General features: G+C 37.5%; 2 protein-coding genes and 1 long non-coding RNA gene across 4 annotated transcripts; 1 reads left to right on the top strand and 2 right to left on the bottom strand.

Annotated features, from left to right (window-relative positions):
- The first annotated feature begins 1,226 nt into the window (after window positions 1–1,226).
- Window positions 1,227–6,743, top strand: LOC126853633 (solute carrier organic anion transporter family member 1A5). Its single transcript, XM_050599507.1, has 10 exons — window positions 1,227–1,405; window positions 1,807–2,093; window positions 2,416–2,625; window positions 2,841–3,099; window positions 3,252–3,393; window positions 3,596–3,887; window positions 4,152–4,341; window positions 4,499–4,757; window positions 4,924–5,362; window positions 5,449–6,743. Exons 2-10 carry the CDS (start codon window positions 1,829–1,831, stop codon window positions 6,384–6,386), a joined length of 2,994 nt encoding a protein of 997 aa, XP_050455464.1. The 5' UTR covers window positions 1,227–1,405; window positions 1,807–1,828; the 3' UTR covers window positions 6,387–6,743.
- Window positions 2,504–5,713, bottom strand: LOC126853747 (uncharacterized). The gene is made up of 6 exons (XR_007687992.1): window positions 5,566–5,713; window positions 4,487–4,612; window positions 3,828–3,985; window positions 3,586–3,705; window positions 2,901–3,417; window positions 2,504–2,650 (listed from the first exon to the last, which is right to left on the bottom strand). It is a non-coding gene; the product is annotated as an uncharacterized LOC126853747 (long non-coding RNA).
- Window positions 6,744–6,960: 217 nt separating the features above from the next.
- LOC126853645 (solute carrier organic anion transporter family member 74D-like) lies at window positions 6,961–12,502 on the bottom strand. Of its 2 annotated transcripts, XM_050599536.1 has the most exons (8): window positions 12,338–12,502; window positions 11,271–12,003; window positions 10,517–10,626; window positions 9,538–9,977; window positions 8,738–9,419; window positions 8,138–8,519; window positions 7,805–7,906; window positions 6,961–7,720 (listed from the first exon to the last, which is right to left on the bottom strand). In XM_050599536.1, exons 2-8 carry the CDS (start codon window positions 11,590–11,592, stop codon window positions 7,599–7,601), a joined length of 2,160 nt encoding a protein of 719 aa, XP_050455493.1. In that variant the 5' UTR covers window positions 11,593–12,003; window positions 12,338–12,502; the 3' UTR covers window positions 6,961–7,598. The 2 variants fall into 2 exon arrangements, with proteins under 2 accessions (XP_050455493.1, XP_050455494.1); XM_050599537.1 differs by lacking the exons at window positions 10,517–10,626; window positions 12,338–12,502 and having other exon boundaries at window positions 11,271–11,608.
- Between the last annotated feature and the right edge of the window lie 347 nt (window positions 12,503–12,849).

The following is a 12,849-nucleotide window of genomic DNA, read 5'->3' as shown; positions in this document are numbered from 1 at the left end:
TCCACTTCGACCGGGTGTCCGTCGCGGAGGGTCTTAAGGGTGATTTTTTCTCGTTTCTTGGCCTCGCCGGACTAAATTTCGCGCGTTAAGCTCTCGGCGTAATCCCGCCCTTAATATTCAAAAACGTGATCGCCCTGCCAAGCGTGCCGAGGAACTAGCGCAGCTAGCTCGACGATAACGGGGGAGGGAGAGCTTTTCATATGCTAATTGGCATTCGTCATTTTCTTATGGCGCCGACTTAAGTGTGCTTAAGGCTGCTAACTCCTTCCTCGGCGTTAGAAAAGCTAGCTAGGCCTTGTCGGAGTACCCGTAATTGGACCTCTAGCGAGATTTGATCGGCGCTCACATGCCGATGAATCGGGCGAATACGAAATTCGTCATTCTTAGAAGCGTTCGGCAGCTCCAGTTTGGCGGAAATGATTCAATCGAGTTGTAAGATGGAATTTCATATCAACGAGTTTTTCGATTAGCTATCTTAACGCTTATATTACTATTTGTCTTGTGTTTAATTTTAAAATTTAGAGGTATATAAGCAGCACATAGAATCTATACTCTTTGCTTCAATTCTTTAATCAATTAATTTTTAAATATTTTATCAAATAATCCTCAAATTTAATTAACATTTGACTATCAAAAATATCCAAAATTTAAAAATATGTGTGCATTTGATAAAAGTTACAAAATTTTATAAGAGAAATTTATATATGCTCTCTGAGAAAAATAGTTTTTATATAAATTTAAATTAAAGAGAGGTCTCTCTCTCTCTCTCTCTCTCTCTCTCTCTAATTAAAACACATTATTGAACTGTACATCGCAAGCCATGTTCATAATAATAACATAAATATTTAAAATAAATATCTATTGTTAAAGGAATCATATCGTCTGATTGAAGGAATTGATCTGTCGCCAAACTGATCATTGAACAAAAGCAAGTGTCAAGATAAATTTAGTTGCACCCGTTTCCGAATATCGACAGTATTGTGATAAAGAACAAAAGCTTATGATTATCCATTTTACATTCAATACGAACAGCGCCTAGTCGAACCGACGCACACCTCCGTGCAATATATTGGTGTCGGTAACGCTATCCCTATATCTTGGCACGTATGTATTACATACTGTAATTTTATCGGAAGATATCTCGGCGGCATATCTGTTAAGAAGATAACAGCTCGTATTCGTTGTCGAGTAATGCCGCGCCTGTGCGTTGTAACGCTAACATTTCTAGCTCCGCAACGAGAGAGGTAAAAAGACGGAAGACAAGCCTTTCCCGAAGAATGAAATTTTACGCGAGATGTTGTCATCGTGCGAATGTGTCTTGTGAATGAAATATCAACGCGAGATCGATGAATGCGATTTTTTCATCGACAAAAAGTATACTAGGACGGAGCAAATCTGAGTAAACGTAAGTAGATATCTTTCCAGAATGCGATATTTCATCTTTCGTAATCTTATTTATTCTTTAAATAATTACATAATTATAATGAATATGTAGTTTTGTTATTATTTTATTTTTCATTAAGAATTTGATATATTAAAACTTTCATAATTCCAATAACAGAGAATGAGTCATGATGACACATAAGTCGATGTCAGACACATGTTATTTATGCCTTTCTTACGTATTTTTTACTTCTTTAATATCATAGATATATATAATGATTACGAATTAATAATGTAAAATTTAATACGAGTCATAAAGAATATATTCTTTTTAGAAAAAAAAAATTCTGTTAAGTAAAATACTTAACAGAATGAAGAATTGCACGTGGAAGACACTTTAATACATTTTGCTTTAATTAATAGGTGCACCATTTCGGGAAAAAAAATGACAGTCCGTTTTCCGGAAGTGATAAGAAGTGGATCGGAAGTGGAGGGTGGTTTGTCAGGACCGGCCAATCTAATACCCAGCCAGTCAATCGATTGCGGTTGCGGTCAGATGCAATGTCCAAAGTTGGCGAAATTTGCTACGCGAAAACTCTTCGTGGGATTGATTTGCTGGATTGGCGTGGTGCAAGCCGCATCGTATGCTTATTTTCGTGTGACAGGATCGACGATAGCTAGAAGATTTCTGATTGATCCTTATTTAATGGGTGCGGATTTATATATAATAGCAAACATTGCTATTACTATTTCTTTCAATCTTTATAATAATAATCGCGAAATTGTGAAGGTATTATTCATTAAAAATTATAAAATATTTATTAAATTTTATAAAACACTTTTATGCAAACCATCGCGCTTTAAATGTTTTGTATTCTTTATTTATATGTTACGTTATTTTTTTCACAAACTATAAATTTTACGATAGCAATAATATTTCTAAATTTGCCTGATATCCGTTATTTGAATGAACATTTGATACAGCAAAAATCTAATATTTATAATTTTTTAAATAACACTTATCTTTTTCAGAATGGATTCTTGTTGTAGCAGAATTGACGCCTTTTATCCTTGGATTAGTAGTAGCGTACTGGGGCGATAGAATACACAGAGCTTCATGGATAGGAGCTTTAACCCTTTTACAGAGCGTTTCGTTCTTCATATTGATAATACCTCATTTAACACATCGCGTTCGCGTGATTGAAGAAACGCTTAATGTCACTCACATGTCATTATATGCCGGTCAGTATGCTCGGGATGTAAAGCTCTAAAACAGAATATTTTTAAATATAATTATTTCTTTTCTGACATTACTGTATTACTTTTTATTAGCATCAATATTTTACATAAATTATCTTGCATTTAAATTATCTAGCATTTAATCTATAAGCAAATATAAAGTAATTTTTTTCACAATCAGTCAAAAATATATCTTGAATTTTTTTTTTTTTTTGTAGATGATAGTCCAGAATTATGCACTTCTGGATTGTCCAGGATTATCATAGAGGAGGAAGAACCTTGCTACTTTACTATGGCCATCCTGATTTTAGTATCGATTGTAACTGGAGCAGCAAATATATCATATTACGCCCTAGGAATTTCCTATTTGGACGATAATACAAAAATGAAGCACGTGACCGCCTTCATCGGTGTAATTGTCGCTGTAAAAATTATTGGAGTAGTTTTCGGATATTTTCTAGGCTGGGGATGTCTTGGGTAAGTTTGACATATTTTCGAATAAATAAATAATTATTATTGTAATGTATGCCTTAAAATTCTTCAAAATTGAATATACTTGTAAATTAATTGTATGTTATAATGTACAGAAAAAAATGCATATTTATTTTTTGACTTATCGATTCGTTTAGGATAGACGCGGAAAATTTCGACATCATAAAATCATATCAGGATCAAATCGGAGCATGGTGGCTTGGATTTCCGATCTTATCTATATTATTGGTGATCCCTGGTTTGTTACTCTCGTGGTTTCCCCGAAGATTACCCTCAGTGGTAATTAATTGGCTTTACATAAAACTGTATGATATAAAAATTATATATAAGAGTTAATATAAGTTAATATAATCTAATATAAATTCATATAAGCTTATCTTCTTTGTATTATATATTATAATATTACAATTATATATTAATTACCTCTTCTTATAAAAAATATTTTTCAGCTTATTTTATAATTATACTTACTTTATTTTAGGTTGTCGAGCAAGCTGCAGCTTCACTTTTTGATCAGTCTGCTATAAATAATCGAGCACCTCATCGAACGAGCGCTCAGAAGGTGGGTAGCTCCGATTTTTGGCCGTCATTCTGCAGATTGGTTACTAATAAAATTTTGATGTGCAACATCCTGGCGATGATATTATGTGCGATAGCGCTAATAAATTTTATGATGCACGAGGATATTTTCTTGGAATCCAGATTTCACGTACCAAGACCGACAGGAATGCTCCTTGGATTTAGCGATCCTCTGTCGTCTAGACTAATCACCAGTAAGATTAATCGAGGCTTCTCTTAATATGCATAAAGATAAAACGCTCTTTCAATGCGAGTTATTTCAATATCAGCTTGAATAAGATGTTACAAAACTCTGTAATGAAATAATAATTAATCATTAATATTTGGTACAGACAAAAAGAAATTAAAATTTGTTTTACAAAATTATATATTTAAAATGTAACATTATTAGAACTAAAATAATTCCTATGATTTGCTACAATTTACTGGCAAATGTAATATTTCACGTTTGATTCTAGCTATCATGAGACCCGTTCTGATTGGCCTAATTGTAATCATCAGTGGTTTAGTCTTAGCTAAAGCGAAGCCGCGGGCAAAGTTTATTATTAGTTACAGTCTCATCATCATAATTTTTACAGTGGCGATTATCATCGCGCTGATCTTCGTCACCTGCGATAAGCCGTCTATCGTTGGTTTGGATAAAGGCTCGTAAGTGCAGCTTAGATTTAACATCCATCATTTTAAGCTCTTAACAACAATAATAATATTATAAAAAAACAACGCGTTATCCTACATTTCGTTATATTAATTCAGTAATTAATACAAATTCATTACACAAATCTAATTGACTTACATTTTCGTATAGCAATGGACTGTTGAAATACTGCAACAAGAATTGTCGTTGCTCAAAAGATTCCGATTTTCGACCGGTTTGCGACAGCTCAGGAAAGTTCACATACTACAGTCCTTGTTATGCCGGCTGCGCCACAAACATTTATGTTGACAACGTCAAGATTTACAGTGGTTGTAGTTGCGTGGAGGAAATGACAGGATGGGGTAACGATCAAGCGAAGGACGGTCCGTGCGAATCAATTAAATGTCAGGCTGGCTGGATGCTTTTTGAAGTAATTGTGCTTGTATTTTTTATTGAAAATCAATATTTAATGTATTATACATTTTACACGGAAGTTTTTTCTCGCAAGCAATAAGATATCTAGATTCTAGATCAATCGTGATTCAAAGACTTTTCTTTTTTTTTTTTTTCATTTTTTTATTTTTTTTTTCTTTCAGTTTGGAACTTTGTTGGCGTATGCGTTAGTCGCTTCCACTTTTATAGGAGACTTATTGATCAATATAAGATCCGTCTACAAGCAAGACAAGGCCATCAGCATAGGTTTTTCGATGACATGGATCGCGATTTTTGTTTACCTTCCCGGCAAGATTCTCTACGAATACGTTTCGCGTGAGGCCTGCCGATACTGGGGTAATCAAAGAGCGATCTGCCATTTACACGATAGCGAAAAACTCGCCGATTATCTGTGCTACTTAACGATCCTATTCTTGTCCCTGTGTGTCTTATTCAAGATTATCCTTTGGTTTCTTTGTAAGAATTTACAGCTATACGAAGAAGTCGAAAGTAAAGAGGATCAAGAAAATGTGCTGCAAGAATTAATCGAACAATCAGCAATAACTGAACAACAGGAAACAATACAAGAAACAAGAAATACTAGTAAATATTTTTTTTTATAAAAATAAAATAATAAAAAAATATTATAATCATATTTTTTTAAATTAAAATTAAAATAATATTCGCAGATGACACAACAAGACAGGTGGAAGTGGTTATCGAAGCAGAATCAAGGATACTACCAGAAACAAGTGTGTCGGAAGATAATCCGTCAAAGGAGGATGAAAAAATGCAAAAGAACGTACCACTGAAATATGGCCCGTTGGGTCAGGGCGATCGCCGATCGACGGGCTCGAATCCCTCAACAAATCACAATTCGCGATCGATGATTCGAAATCTCGACTTCGAGGATGACAGCTCGAGCGACGAGAGTAAGAAAGAATCGAGTCCGCGGGTCGCTTATGCACCGCTGGAACTTGACTCCGACGTCGAGAGCGATCTGAGTAGCACCGGGCCGAGATCGAGGAAGCGTGTTCCGAGCAAAGATTACGATGAGAACGATCGTTCTTCATCCAAAAATTCCTCTATAAAACGCTGGTTTCCAAATCCTGATCACTACGAGGATCCATTACGAGCCAGGAGTTCTCGATTCAAAAAGTCGAACGGTTATCAGGATGGCTCCTCGAAAACAGGTAGTTTCGAGTTCTCGAAGAAGGGTCAAGAGAGCAACGTGTCCAAACAGGGTGACTTCAACGAAGTTGGCATACCGATAGTGGATCCATTTCCGGAAGGAAAGGGCAACTCTGGCGACACGATGCACTCGAAGGACGTCAAGTCGTTGATCGATCGATATGAGCAGAACGTGAGTCAGGAAACTCTGAATGAAGATCGGTTATCGGTGAAGTCGGCGGAGGACGTGAGGAGTCGACCGGAGAACAAGATGGGTATACCGCTAGTAGCTATGGTTCCTGGCAGGTCGTCCTCTCGAGGACGATCCTCTTCGGGCTTCGGCAGCTTGCCGGATGTGCAGAACAAGAATTATGATCTACATTCGGAGAGACACGCGACTCCAAGCCCAAAAAGTTCCGCTAAGGGAAGCAAACCAACGTATCAGACCGACTTGTGAAATAACGACGCGTGATCACTTTAATGCGATGATAACGCGTGACGCACATGATAGTGACGGGTGATTCCGCGAATATTTATAAACGCATAAATAATCTATTAATAGAATAAAGTGTTATCATTCTAATTTATATGCAGTGAAATAAGAGTTTCTAACGATACGGAACAAAAGTGTGCATATAATACTATCTCTTACATTTAAAATATAGAAAATATTCGATTTAATTTGATATTTAAATAGGTAAAATATTTGTCGCGATGTAAAAACAATGTTCTTTTTCTTTAATTACAAAACATCAATTGTAAATTATGATTATCATATGTATGTAGAATTGACATTCTGCCATTAACGAATATTCAGTTTCATCTGTAAATCTAAATATTTTTAGTAAAGAATAAAAATAGAGCCAGTTAATAAAATTTTTGTTTTGTGTTTCATGGCATATTCTATTCGTAAAACAAAATATATACATCTATATAATAATATCTATTAGAATGTGAGATTGTTCTTTTAAATATTTATTACAGAATTAAATCTTATCGTATTTTTCAATTTTATGAATTATTTCGTTCACTTGTTAATAATAACTTTTTGTTGTTTTATTGTAACATTTTACACATAGATTAAAATTCCTTATGAAATCATATTCCGAGAAATTTATATTTCAAACGGAGGTAACACACACATGTAACGCACATACACACGTGACCTGAAGCGGATAGATACGTATTTTTTTATCGTGAGTAGAGATAAATTACAGTGTTTCTCACTAATTTACTAATCCAATGTATAACCGTTATATGTACAATTATTTCACTTTATAGATGATTCACACTAACTAATGAATCATTAATTTCATCAACAGCGTAAGTGATGTATATCGGATTATTTCAAGTGATTTATAAATGAATCCAAACCAAAAGTCCATACTTATAACAATAGATTCACATCCGTTGTACAGCCGTTTACGATAAAATCAATCGCAATATAAGCTGAATTTAAAAAATAAAATGGTGATCGCTTCCCTTTTGCGAACATCATGGATGATCGGTTCTATCTAGGTTGCTATGAGCTTTAAATATCTAAGGAGGTGCTTAAGGTACTTGTAGAGTCTTTATTTGTCGATTCTCGCGTGCCTCGCGATCTTCGTTCGATCGAAGCTTTCCTTCGCACGCCTCGAAAGGGGTGAGCTTGATTATCAATAACCATTTTTCAAAGTGTCTCACCCGGCTCTTCGGCTATATCCTCCAGTTCGATTTCCTCGTCAAAGATCTTTACGCCTTTGACGAAATACCAGACACCTACGTCGAATAACGTGCCGATTGTTACGAAACCTGGAATGGCAAAGGGGAAACAATAATTGTAATAATGCACGAGTAAAATAATTGTATTTCTTGATTATTTTATAAGATACTCACTGGCTGCGGTAAAGTTTAGCAAGTACCTCAACGCCTCGCCGTTATACAGCCAGCAATTGCCCGTCCCTGAACACGTTTTACCCCATACGAGACAGGTTTTGTCTGTGAAAGATAAAATATTAATCAATCTGTAAATAAAAAAAAGATATTTACGATATGTTAACAGTAATTTGAATTAATAAAGGATTTCACGCTACTGAAAAAAAAAAAAAATAAATAAACGGAGAGTGCTTTCTTCTATCTTCGTATTTGTCATTTGATAACGTGCTATAAGATCTATCTCCGTAATGTCAGTTATTATCGCGTTTGAAAAATGAAGTTTTTATCACTAACCCAATATAAATCCAAACAAAATAGGCGACGGTATGAAGGCGAAAAGGCTCATTATCGTTAATCCGAAGCCCATGGCGACCGCCTTGTCCTTCTCCTCGACGCATCTTACGGAAACTAGAAAATTCGACGCTCTTCCAGTTGCGCCGCTGAATTTCAGAAGACACACTACCGCCAAGAAGATGTAGAACTTCTGCATGCAGTCGACCGGACACGAACCAGGAACTGCCGTTCCCAGAGTTTCCACGGTTGGTTCGGTCGTATCCAATGGAAGCTCAGTAGAGAACGGAAAGGTGACGTTGGCAAACGAATGCGTTAACGAGCGTGCCAACTTCGGTTTCACGCAACTGCAGTCCGTATAAACTTTGCTGCCGTTACTGTGAAGCTAAAGAAAGGATGCATATAAATTTAATATGCTCCTATACAAAAAATTCATCTCCGTATCATAGGGAATCTCGCCTCCAGAAGTTTTGCTAGTAATTTAAAAATTGCTAGCTAATAATAAAATAAACATAAGTAAATTCTCCTATTCTTTTTATAGCTCCCAGTTTTTTTCCCAAGGCGAGATTTTCCTACGCAGCGAGATTGCATACAGGGACGAACCTTGACGTTGCGACAGCCGGCGTGACACGCGGATATAAACGTTTGCCCGTATTCGGAGCACACGGGATTATAGGTGACGTAGTCGCAGTAGCACTGTTCGTTGCAGGGTAGGTGAGTTTTTAGGACGCCGTTCGGCTGAATGGCGATCTGGTTGTCGTTCGCCGAGCAACCGAGAAAGGCGTACGAGATCATTCCCAGTATCGATATAATGCCGATCATGACGTTCCACGCCGCCAGATATCTAGCTTTCGGCTTGTACTTGGAGATTATCAGGCCAGAGAGCAGGATCCCGAAGGCGCTGAACACCAGGCCGACCGTGCCGGTGATTAACGACGAAACGGACGCCGACTGTTTGTACTGGGTCTCGATGTACTTGGGCATGAAGATCCAGTAGGGCATGTAGCCCATAAAGTAGAAGACCGTGGCCAAATTGTTGCACATCAACGTCGTATTCGTCAGCAACCGTTTAAATGTGCTCAGCATGTCCGAGATTGACGTTGGTAACTCCGACTCTTGTTCGCCATCCTGCTTAATGCTGCTGCCCGACTTGTTGCGCTGCAGGGCGAAGACTTTGCGAGCTGCCGCTCGCGGCAAAGTCTTCGGAAAGAGAGCGATTATGCTCGCGAAAATAAAGAGGAGAATCGCCAAAATAATCCATCCTAGCCACCAAGCGCCTAGCCACCTTGAATATCACGAGATTATGTTAATTATGTAAAAAAAAGATATATTTTTTTAAGTAAATGAATCGTGTCTTGACAAATGATTTATTATTTTATTATATTAGTCAATTTTCTACGTACCTCGGATCTTGCATCGTGATAGTGGGAGTTAAAGTCGGACTGATGTAAAACTTTAGAGAGAACGAGGCCAGCCCATAACCGATGGCGGGTCCCAACATTCTCAGAAAGTACGAGAAACTGATCAGCGCCGGCGTTTTCGATTTCTGTATATTATCGTCCATGTAGGACACGCCGAGAGTGTAATAAAGGGAGCCACCCACTCCGGATACCAGCTGGGCTATGAAGAGGAGCACCTGCGGCGCAAAGTTCCCGTCTTCGGCTTTGCATTCCATTCCGCGATTCTCCTTTCCCATGCAGAGAGATTTCCGACGTTTGTCAAAAATCATGCTCGCATTTAATGTACCTTGTTTCGCCCTATATTCTTTGGTCAATGACAGGGCATCTTCGCCAGGCCCGTATAGAAAATGCGGTAGCATCGTTAGACAACAGAAAAGTACAACCTAATAAAATAAAAAGATTTAAATAACATTTTGATAACATGATTTTAACATTTAATCATTTTAAGCAACGATTTACGTCTAAGCCTAAACTAGTTTGGAAGAAACTATTCGAATTTATATTATACATAAATTTATATTTATTTTTTTTTTAAATTTATTCTTCTCATTTTAATTATTATTTTTTTATCATTTATTACACTTTAAATATCGCGATATGATATCAATTTGATGTAGGAGCTCCGTGAGCTTCGCGCAAGGCTTTTTTTACTATCCAAAGAATGGAGCTTAGCTAAGCATACGACGACGAGAGTACGATGGCAAGAGGCATGAATGAGCGTAGCTACGATTCTAACGCTTCCTAATTTAATTAAGAACCGACCAATCGGTGAGTTATGACGTCTATTCCGGCTCCGTTCCTAGGGGCGTGTGCCGACAGCTGACTTTTATTTCTTGCCGACATGCGATCGGTATGCATGACGCGCGCGATTGTTACGCGGTACAAATTAATCGCAAACATCGAAGAGTGTGGTAAAACTTACGGTATAAATACCGAAAGCGATCCATCGAGGCCTGTGACCCCTGCCTGCGTAATACGATAGAACGATGGATACAAAAAGCTGCGAGATGTCGTTACCCACTGTGATGAGACCTGTATAATGACAAGAAGCGAGCGTGTGTTTAGCAGACGATATATTACACATATACGATATAAATTTTTTCTTCTTGGCCGCGCGATGGTCAAAAATTGCATAGGGATTTGTTTAATAGTATCCACGTGATACCGTCACGTGTACGATGAATTTAATTTTATACTACTTTTGAAGAATTTTACATTGAATTACAGTGGAGAAATTGTGCTTTAACCGAGAAACATTTTGAATCAAAGTGATAAACTATATATGTATAATATTGCATACCACATAGCACATTTATCGTTCACAAAAAATTTAAGACGATCTATTTTTTCCAGAGTTATTCCTATTTCAATTTTCCATTTACTATGCTCGCAAAATATTCGTAAATTTATCAAAAAAAAAAAAAAAAAAAAATTATTTCTGTAGTTTTTATATAAGAATAATGCCTAATAAAATGTTTTGATAAATTTATCAATTTTCCAATATGTCATGAATTAAATTTATCATCGTCATAATATACAGTATCTAAGAATAATATTTATATTATTTTAATAATATTTATCAATTAATTTATCAATTAATTTTTAAAAAAATTTATGGGTTAAATTTATCATGCATAATATACAATGTTTAAGAGAAGAGAGTGTATAATATATACCCGTTGTTTTGGAGGGTATTTTAAATCTCTTCTCGATGGTGGTGATGGTGCCATTGAAGTAAGCGTAACTGGCGGAAAATATGCAGCCGAGGACACCGTAGAGAAAGACGTACGCTTTCTTGTTGGCGAACTTTTGCAAGATCCGGCCTCTGAAACACCAAATGCCGCACGAGGTATCATCGGTGATGGGCAGGTCCCTGAAGACATCCTCGAGGCCCTTGGGCGTCGTGGGCGACGACGGTCCCGTGGACGGCGTTGTCGGTACCCGTAGCAACTTCAGATTCTCCGGCCCGTTCTTCTCGTGGTTCGAGTTGTTCTTCATCTTCGACCTAGTCGTCGTCGTCGACGTGACAGCCCGTAACTGGCAAAGCACCTAAGCAGCACCCAGCGGCTCTGAGTCTCAATACTCAGTTGACCTCAATCACAAGTCTCACGATGATTTCGATATGATTTTGTCGTCCTCGCGACCCTTGGCATCGCTTCTCGCGTGCCGCACAAAGTCGTTTTTCGGATTGCTTCCTCGCGCACGAAAATCTACTCTTTCTCTTGCACTATTCCCGTCACTCTATCACGATCACGTGTTCTCCATGTTTCGGACGCATCCGGGCAACACCTACGCCGTGAGATCCGGGAGTTGACTGTGGCTGTGTGGCGCGTGCGGCTCGTTAATTTATCCTACGAGGATGCTCAATGAGTGACGATGGCGATGGAAGAAGTTAAACCTTGAATCGGACTGAAGACAATACGTTATGTATACAATATGTTTGTATAACAATTTCAATCTAAATGCCAGACGGTATTATCGGATTGTAAGTATTGGAACAATATATTATCAGAATAATATCTGTGTAATTGTGACTTTATTATAAAAAGAGAGATTTTAAAAATACAACTGTAACTTTAATTTGAATCATATTTTCCTCATTGATTATAATCATATGTATATTTTCTATATATCTGCATATCTGTATATCGTATATGTGTGTATTTTTAAATATATATATTAAAATTTTATCATCAAACAATGCTAGACATAAATCGTGTGAAAAATTTACGAAGTCACCTACTAATCCGAGGCAGACACCGATCAAGTCAAAATATATGGCGGCGAAGGTCTCTTAAAAAAAGAAAAAAAAAAAAAAATTGGACCACCGATTACCGATCGCTTCGCGGCCGCGAGTCGATGTGATGATTCCTTACGAAATATAGATTCGCGTCCGAAAACGAGCGATATTCTTCCGCAACTGAGATGCTTAAGCGCAACAGAGAGCAAGCCATGTTCTGTGCCCGTTGGAGGATCCCCACTTTGCGTCCCCGAGAAACCGATCGTATTAGAAAGAGAGAGAGATCCACGATGGTAAAAGATCTTCTTACACACACACACACACATACACATGACAGTCGCCTCACCTACATGATCCACCGTGTCGTTATCAAGCGGGTAAATTCTGTCTCTAGCAATCAGCCTATTCCCCCCCCCCCTTCGCTCTCTCTCTCTCTCTCTCTCTCTCTCTCTCTCTTTCTTTCTCTGGCTGGTCTTCTCTTCTTTTCTCGCTTGGACCGATCACAATTCTTTCGT

Source organism: Cataglyphis hispanica, chromosome 12 (assembly GCF_021464435.1).
Source record: "Cataglyphis hispanica isolate Lineage 1 chromosome 12, ULB_Chis1_1.0, whole genome shotgun sequence".
NCBI classification, from domain to species: Eukaryota; Metazoa; Arthropoda; class Insecta; order Hymenoptera; family Formicidae; genus Cataglyphis; species Cataglyphis hispanica.
This window is presented reverse-complemented; position numbering and strand designations above follow the sequence as displayed.

Coding starts and splice junctions, on each gene's coding strand:
- LOC126853633 (XM_050599507.1), top strand. CDS start 1,829: ATGACAGTCCGTTTTCCGGAAGTGATAAGAAGTGGATCGGAAGTGGAG. Junction 2,094..2,415: donor GATTGATCCTTATTTAATGG/GTGCGGATTTAT, acceptor TATCTTTTTCAG/AATGGATTCTTGTTGTAGCA. Junction 4,758..4,923: donor CTGGCTGGATGCTTTTTGAA/GTAATTGTGCTT, acceptor TTTTTCTTTCAG/TTTGGAACTTTGTTGGCGTA.
- LOC126853645 (XM_050599536.1), bottom strand. CDS start 11,592: ATGAAGAACAACTCGAACCACGAGAAGAACGGGCCGGAGAATCTGAAG. Junction 9,978..10,516: donor TCGCTTTCGGTATTTATACC/GTAAGTTTTACC, acceptor TTATTTTATTAG/GTTGTACTTTTCTGTTGTCT. Junction 7,907..8,137: donor TTTGTTTGGATTTATATTGG/GTTAGTGATAAA, acceptor TATCTTTCACAG/ACAAAACCTGTCTCGTATGG.